At 50.3% G+C, this 7,720-nt stretch overlaps 1 protein-coding gene across 1 annotated transcript; it reads right to left on the bottom strand.

The window, feature by feature from the left end:
* Window positions 1-448: 448 nt before the first annotated feature.
* On the bottom strand, window positions 449-7,655 carry TFIP11 (tuftelin interacting protein 11). Its single transcript, XM_080628479.1, has 12 exons — window positions 7,430-7,655; window positions 6,907-7,060; window positions 6,374-6,530; window positions 5,736-5,863; window positions 5,125-5,277; window positions 3,877-4,386; window positions 3,153-3,259; window positions 2,748-2,916; window positions 2,338-2,581; window positions 1,869-2,011; window positions 1,428-1,593; window positions 449-903 (listed from the first exon to the last, which is right to left on the bottom strand). The coding sequence occupies exons 1-12, from the start codon at window positions 7,624-7,626 to the stop codon at window positions 548-550; spliced, it is 2,484 nt and encodes an 827-aa protein (XP_080484605.1). The 5' UTR covers window positions 7,627-7,655; the 3' UTR covers window positions 449-547.
* Window positions 7,656-7,720: the final 65 nt, after the last annotated feature.

Here is a 7,720-nt window from a genome sequence, read left to right as displayed (position 1 = left end):
TTAATTAAAACCTGCCTCTCACAGGGCAGCAACACATGGTCTGTGATCTACTGGGAAAAAGTCCCCCGATGCTCCAGCTCTGGGCTGATGGACAGAGGGGCCCCAGCACCCATGGATGGGCACCGGGCTGAAGGAGCCACCAGCACACCCAGAGAGCAGTGGGATGTGTCCTGTGGCAGAGGGACAGTAACTTGCTGCCAGAGCAGTGCAGCAGGCACTCTGTCACTGAAGACCTTGAGGACTTGTCCAGACCAGCCCTCACTCCTGTGCTGTGAGAGCAGAGAATCAGTGCCCATGGTCCCTTGAACACGCTGCTAAACCTGTCACCAGTGGCAGTTACACAAGCATTGAAACACTTGTTCCTCCTGTCATGCCAACTCCCACGTGTCATTTCATCTCCTGACACTACCTCAGCAGCTCTTCTAGGAAAAAAGTCCTGGCACACAGCTACAGCTTCAGTCTATTTATGAATCTCTCTCTTCTTTATTCTGAGAGAGTCGCGCTAAAAACATCCACAAGCTGGTCTGGGCAGTTCCAAAGCAGGGCCTCACTTGGCCATGTCAATGAGGCTCTGGAGGGAGGTGGGCACCCACGTCTTCTCCCCCTGCACGAACACAACGCCCCTGTCGATGTAGATGACAATGCGGCCAAAGGTGTAGAGCTGCTTCCCTTCGTGCCGCTTCCCAATCACGGGCATGAACACGATGTTGTGCTCCTCTGCCTTAGTCTGAATGAGGTCCTTGAAGTTCATGGGCACGGAGCTGGCAGCCACGCCGATGCCACGCTGGGCCATGTTCTCGGCCTCCCGCCGCTCCTGCATGGCCTCGTACTGGAAGTCCTTCCTCCGTTCCGTGTGAGTCAGGTACGCTATGTTCTCCCTTGCACCCGGCTGCATGTACCCACCTGGGTGGGGAGACAGAACAGGTGAGAACAAGGTCCTAGTCCCTTCCCAGCACAAGGTCTGGGGGTAAACTCCAGTTCAGGACACACGAAGTCCCAGAATCATAGCAGTACAGACTTGTTTAGGTTTGGAAGGGAGCTTAAAGCTCATCCAGTTCCAACCCCCTGCCACAGGCAGGGACACCTTCCACTAGAGCAGCTTGCTCCAAGCCCCTGTGTCCAACCTGGCCTTGAACACTGCCAGGGATGGGGCAGCCACAGCTTCTCTGGGCACCCTGGGCCAGCGCCTCAGCACCCTTATAGGGGAGAGAACTTCTGCTTAAAAGTCTAATCTAAATCTCCCCTCTCTCAGTTTAAAACGATTCCCCTTGTCCTATTTCTCAATAGGTGAATTCCTTTTTATGCAACACTTGCCCTTAGCATCATTTTGCATGGTCACTGCTCCCAGGAGCTGCTACAAATACTGCCTAAGCACAGGCTCACAAGAACCAGGCATCGTGGTGCTGCCATCACCACAAGCCACCTACCGACACTGGAGGAAACGGCCCGGTTCATGATATCAAGAGCTTCATTAAATTTGTCTTTGATGGATGGATGTGCCAACACTTGGTCTGAGAACATGGATTTCCAACCCAGGTACCACTTCGTAATCTCTTCATAATTGGGGCTGTTACTCAGCCAAGAGCACAGCACCTGCAAAACAATGCGACAGAAATGCAGAAGGACTGGTACATTGATGGAAGAGAGTCCTGACTGCCACTTAGGTTATTACTGAGCTTTCAGTGAGACAGAGGACTCTGACAGTCTTAGCACTCAGTTTGTTCTGCAATGTATGGAGCTACAAGTGGGAATCACCCCAGTAACTAGTGGCAGTTAAAGCATTTCAGCACTGAAGCAGCAACTTCTAGGCAGAAGTCACTAAAACACAGGTAATCAGGCATGTTCCCTCAGCCCTCACAGCCTCTCACCTGCAGCCACTTTGGGAAGAAGTGTTTCTCCAGCAGCCCAACAAGACTGGAGACAGAAATCATCCCTTCCCAGTCAATCACCCAGTAGAAGGCATCCATGTGCTGCTGGTGCGGGTTTATGATGAGTTCATTCAAACACATCCCTGGGAAAAGGGGGAGAAGAGTTAGAAAATAACATGACTCAGTTTTGTCAGCGCCCTGACCTACTTCACCAGCAACACACGTGGCTTGAGGAGCACCTGTACTGCCCGAAGGGACACCTGGGGTCTTTAAACTGTCTAGCAGATCCCTGCCACCACAACAGCACACTGTCAGTTCCAGCCATTGCAATTTGCTGCCAGAACAGAGAAACTTCATAATATTATTTGAGGTAATACCTCAGCCAGGTTAACACGTGCCTTTCTGAGGTGTGAGGGGAAGGTGGCAACCAGCAGATGCCAGGAATGCAGGGCTGTTTGCCTTCTCTCACCTAGTTTAGGCACGATGTTTTTGACCATGAAAGCCTCCCATGACCCAGGAGTGAACACATCCTTCCAGGGCTGCAGGATAAGTTTGGCAGAGGAGTCGCTGGGATGCCACTTCTGCAGTGCATTGGCCAGCTTGTTCCTGATGGGGGAATACAGCGGCTCCAGTCGTGCCTGCATCAGGGGGAGCCAGGGGTGGATCCATGAATGGATTGGGACTGTGTCTGTCAAGGGATTCCAGCTTTCAACCTTGAAGATTAAAATAAGTCCATCTGTTAGCATTGTATCTGGCCAGATGCAAAGAGCCATAAAGGAACCCCTAAGCCCTCAGTGCAGAGGCAGCAAATCGGGATCTTAAAAGCTCTACTTGACTGAATTCAAACTCTAGTTCAGAGCACAGCTTCACTCGCCTTACCTCCTTCTGAAGCTTGGGGAAGATGAGCTGATCCAGAATGTTATCCAGTATCCAGACAGGAACAACATTTACCCAGCCATCCAAGAAATCCACCATCGACCCGCAGTTCCGCGGCTGCCACCGCGCCACGATGTTCCTGACATACGGCATCCAGATTTCCCACATCAGTCTGGGGGGAAATATACACACAGATCAAAGTTAAGCTTAAAGCTATAGCCCCAGGGCTAAATAAACCAAATGGTAACTGTCATTTCAAAGCTAATTCCTTTTATACAGCTGACAGCTGGACTTTAACAGGCACACCAGGAGAATCATCTGGAAAGCACACTTGTATCTGTGCTTCTCCATCCCCGAGGAAGCAGCACTTGCAGATGCTGCACAAAGTAAAACCCTTTTGCTCTTTACCTGTGAAAAGCATCTGTCGACAGGTCCTGCCCACCGTGTGACAACAGCTGGTCGTTTTCCAGGAGGCTCTTCCACTTGGCTATGATCTCTGTGCCATATGTGCAGTCCTGCAAATGAGAAGGCATGAGTGGCCTTTATCCTCTGCCATTCATTTCAGCTGGTATCTACAAGGAGCAAGCAAGCTGATGGTACACTTGGCTCCAGCTCTCTCACCTGCTCAGAGCCAAGGCAGGAGCTTGCAGCTGTGATTAGTAAAGCCTCATGAGAGGAAAATCCCACTTTGTGGATCTAATGAACCTCCAGAAGGAGAAAAAAAGTCTGAACTGTTTCAGGTGTACAGAGAGGACACACAACTCACCTATCACAGTCTAAACAGCATTAAGAATAGACAGTGTGTACCCTGACTGCCTGAAAGACAGGCCTCCTGCTTCTGCTAATAACCAAGAACGAGAGGCTTGGCTTTCATTTGCTTTTTATTCCCAACACCCATGAAAGGGATTGACTTTAACCTTAGAAGCTCCTAAATTGTTAGCCACTTCACAAAAGAGCAACCATCAGTTGTGGCAAAGGCCTGACAGTGGGTGCAGAGTGGAGTTCTGGTTTGATTTCTTTTCTTTCTCTCCAGATTGATCAGGAATTTGGGACAAGAAGGAGGGGAGTCAAGGTAATAAAGACTACTTAAACCATCAAGGAAGAATTGCAGATGAATCAAACTGATACAGACCTTGAGGGGATCCCAGTTCTTGAAGTAATCTTTCATGAGAGGATAGACTATTGCCACTGCCAGGTCTACCCTGTCGGACATTCTGTACTCCTCATAGTACTTGTCTTGCAGCGTCTCAAAGATCTTTGCACACTCATCCAAGGTCAAGGGATTTTCACAGCTGGGCTGCATCCGTCTCTCACACTCTTCCACCATCTCCAGCACCTTGCTGAGGTTGCTGATTGCCTTCTCCTCGTGTGAGAGAACTTCAGATATCTTCTGTATCTCATGGGTCAGGTTCACAACCATGTCCCTCTCAAACTGCAGCTGCCGGTCGTTCTGGATGATCTCCTGCTCCGTGATGTCAATGAGGAGCTGCAGGTTGTGCTCCAGCTCGGGCAAGGCAAAGCCCTGGGGCTTGAAGTCTTTGCCCAGTGGCAGCTGAGCGCTGTCATCCGGGATATTGTGCTTATGGCTGATCTGACTGTAGCTGTAATAAACCTTCTGCTCCCGGCCCGTCATGTCTATAACCTGCCACAAACAAGAACAAACGTGCCTTTAATATAACTCCTTAAAAAAAAATAAAAAAAGAGGAAATCCCTGGTCCCAAACTGAAAACCAGAGATTTCCAAGTACTTTAATTACTCTGGGAGGCTACTAATACCCACCGGTATTCCAAATGAGGCAACCGGGATTGCCTCTGTCGAGGCCTACTAGAGAGTAGGATGAATAAGAAACAATCTGAATCAGAGCTGGAAGAGCCTCCTCATCTGATCTCAGTCCCGAGTAATTCTACAAGCAGTGATGACACAAGCTGTGCACTGTGTTCCTGCACAGGAGTCTCAGGTACTTTTATACTTTTAAGATGCATTAATTTTAGATGAGCAATTTCATTAAGTGCACAGGAGACAAATCCCTCCCTGTCCCTTCCAGGTAGAAGATGGCTCCCAGTAATGACAATTGTGCTTTCAGAAGCAGATGATTGTTTTATCTATGACAGATGTGAAACAATTCAACTTAACTTGCAATTAACAAACAACCCACCCCCATCTGAGTTAATCTGCATTCTTCCAAGGCCAAAGACCTTGCTTAAAAGCAAACCCAATGTCCCAGGTGACGCAGTGGTCTATTACATGACCCAGTGGTGAGTCCAAGGCTGCAGCCAGACAGTTCTTAACCTGGCTCCTCCCAATGACTTGAAACTACTCACAATGCCACAGTGGACAAACTGCTCCCCAGGGATGCCACATCTTGGATTAGCAATCTTACCTTGACTTGAGACAGCTCTTTCTGAGGGGTTGAAAGCTGCTTGTTGATCCTGCCCTTGGCTTTCAGTTCTTCTACGGTCTTATAGCTGTATTTGGGCTTCTTCTTGCCTCCACTGGGATCCTTCCGCCACTGGCTGAGCTCCTTTTGATATTCCTGTACAAGAACAAAGAGGAGTTGTGGTTCCTGCTCTTTGCCACATCCCACATTTGCCTCTATTTACCACAGGAAAATAACCCATCAGATCCATGAAAAATGCTGCACAGCAAAACCAAAGCAGTAAAGCTCAGTGACAATCACCCTGTTCACAGGGCTGGCAGTGGGCTTCTGATTTGCTTTCTTTTCTTTAATCCAAAGATGACAAAGACTATTTACCTGGGGGACTCTTTGAAGGTGGGGTTCTGGCAAGATACTGCATAACATGAGCCAGAAGCAACAAAGACCATCACAGTGACAAGAAAACATGTCTGAATGCAATCAGTGTGCTACATCTTTAGCTTCTCATCTCAAATGAGCTCCAACAGCTTTCTCTGACACAGAAGCTAATAATTAGAACTGCATTTTGTGCATACAATGTGACAGGGAAGCAGACAGACCAAGAATTGTGCAAGTACCTCCTCAGCTTCTTCTTCTGAGTCCACAACAGGGAAGTCCTGCAGGGACTGGCTGGTTCTCTCCGAGCCATATGCTCCCACAGCTCCTTTGCCTTTCCTCTGTTTGGCCTCAATGGGGTTGATAATACCTGAGAGGAGCAAGTCAGGTCACTTTTACTGAAAGAGCACAGCAATTGCTTTTCCTACAATACTCTTAAGTTACCAAACCAGCACAAACACCAGAGCATCCTGCCTCTGGCTAACTACAGTTTCCTTTCCCACTCCACTGATTTAGCAGCTATCAAAAATCACTTAATTCCAGCACACATCAAATAAACCAAAGCAAGTTGTTATTCACATCTGCATTTCATTGCTTTTTATTCCATCACATAAAATAACATCTTTTCTGTTGACTTCCTTTGCAATTTACCTGCTTTTTTACTTTTGCTCTCACAAAACAACAAGAGCATAAAATTGGCTTCTGGTAACTCAAGCACAGCTGAGTGTCATCATGAGGACCCAGATCACTTGCAAAAGATGCAAGCAAACAAGGAAGGTGTAAGCCCCACGGAAATGACAGAATGCAGTCTCTTCCCCAAATCACCAATTAACAATGGACCCCACAGTATCACAGTATGCTAGACACCCAATCACAGTACCTTGAGCATTCTTCCCAAGACCTCTTCCAGGGACATAACCCATTTTCTGGAGCAGCTTCTGTCCAATTCCCTTTGTGTGTCTCTCCCAGCTGCCAAAGTCCACAAAAGACTTTGTCCCCCCTCCAAAGCCTTTCTGACTGGGCTTGAAATTGCCACCCTGTTAAAACAGACAAACAAAAACCCACAAAAACACACAACACTGAGGTTTTTAACCTACAACATGCTTAGGCTGGTCATCCTGTTCAGTGAGATAAGAAAATAAAGCCTTTGGAAGGCTGTAAACCAGGAGCATGCTCCTACTTTAACCTCAGCTGACCAAATGCAACACTAAAGAAGATAAAAGGAACAATACTCTAGAATAGCTACAAAAGACAGAGAGAACAGCTCCCCAGGCAGCACTCTGCCACATAGGGCTCTCCGGGTTTAATGACTTCTTCCTTCCCTCAGTGACCCATTACTGCCCAGCAGGTCTGGCGCCAGCCCCAGCCACACTGAGCACGTCACACAGACCCGAAGCCTCCCCCATAGCTCACCGTTTTTAACTTCTTTGACACAAACTCTTTCGGGATTTCTTCCTGCTTCACCGGCTTCTCATCCTCATCCGAGTCCTCCTCGGACGCATCCTCTGCCGCCGCCTTCTTCAGCCCCGCGCTGATGAAGTTCACGGGGGCCGAGTAATCCCTGGAGCTGCACCAGAACAACACCCACGAGTGACCCCTGCTCCAGCGGAGCAGTGCGAGGTCCTGCAGAGACCCGACAGCTGCTGCACCTCAAACCCCTCCCCTCCAAACAGAACGTTATAGACTGGTGAGGGCTTTAACGCCGGTCTAGCGGGAATTAACCATCTCCCCCCCCCGACAGGCAGCAGGCAAAGCCCCCCCCAGGCAGCGCTGCCGTGGGCACTCCTGGCCCAGGTGGGAGCGCGTTGACAGCCCGCAAACCCCCGCAGCGCAGGGCCGCCGCCCGAGCCCTCCCCGCCGGGACAAGCGGGTCAGCCGGGCCGGGAGGTGACGGCACGTCCCGAGGACCCGGCCCTTGCCCCGCCGCCGCCCGCACCGCTTGCCGCCGAAGCTGGGCCGCTCCTCGTCCGAGTCCCGCTCGGCCCACACGCCGTAGGTGGCCTCCTCCTTCGTCTGCCGGTGGCGCTGCCGGTGCGGGTTGAACTCGTTCTGCAGGTCCCAATCCGACACCTCGAAGCTCTCCATCTCCACGCCATCCTCCCCGTCCGTGCCGTACAGGTGCGACATCGACATGGTCCCGCCGGGCCTCCCCGCACCGGTCCCGGCCGCACAGCGCCGCCGGCGGCGGAAATGGACCGGCCCCGCCCGGAAGCCGCGCCCACAACCA

The sequence above is a fragment of the Psittacula echo genome (assembly GCF_963264785.1).
Source record: "Psittacula echo genome assembly, chromosome: 13".
NCBI lineage: Eukaryota > Metazoa > Chordata > Aves > Psittaciformes > Psittacidae > Psittacula > Psittacula echo.
This window is presented reverse-complemented; position numbering and strand designations above follow the sequence as displayed.

Excerpts from the sequence above, each read along its gene's own strand:
- TFIP11 (XM_080628479.1), bottom strand. The coding sequence starts at position 7,626 with ATGTCGATGTCGCACCTGTACGGCACGGACGGGGAGGATGGCGTGGAG. Across the intron at positions 5,864-6,373 it reads TCTTGGGAAGAATGCTCAAG|GTATTATCAACCCCATTGAG; the intron begins GTACTGTGATTG and ends TGCTCCTCTCAG. Across the intron at positions 4,387-5,124 it reads AAGAGCTGTCTCAAGTCAAG|GTTATAGACATGACGGGCCG; the intron begins GTAAGATTGCTA and ends TGTTTGTGGCAG.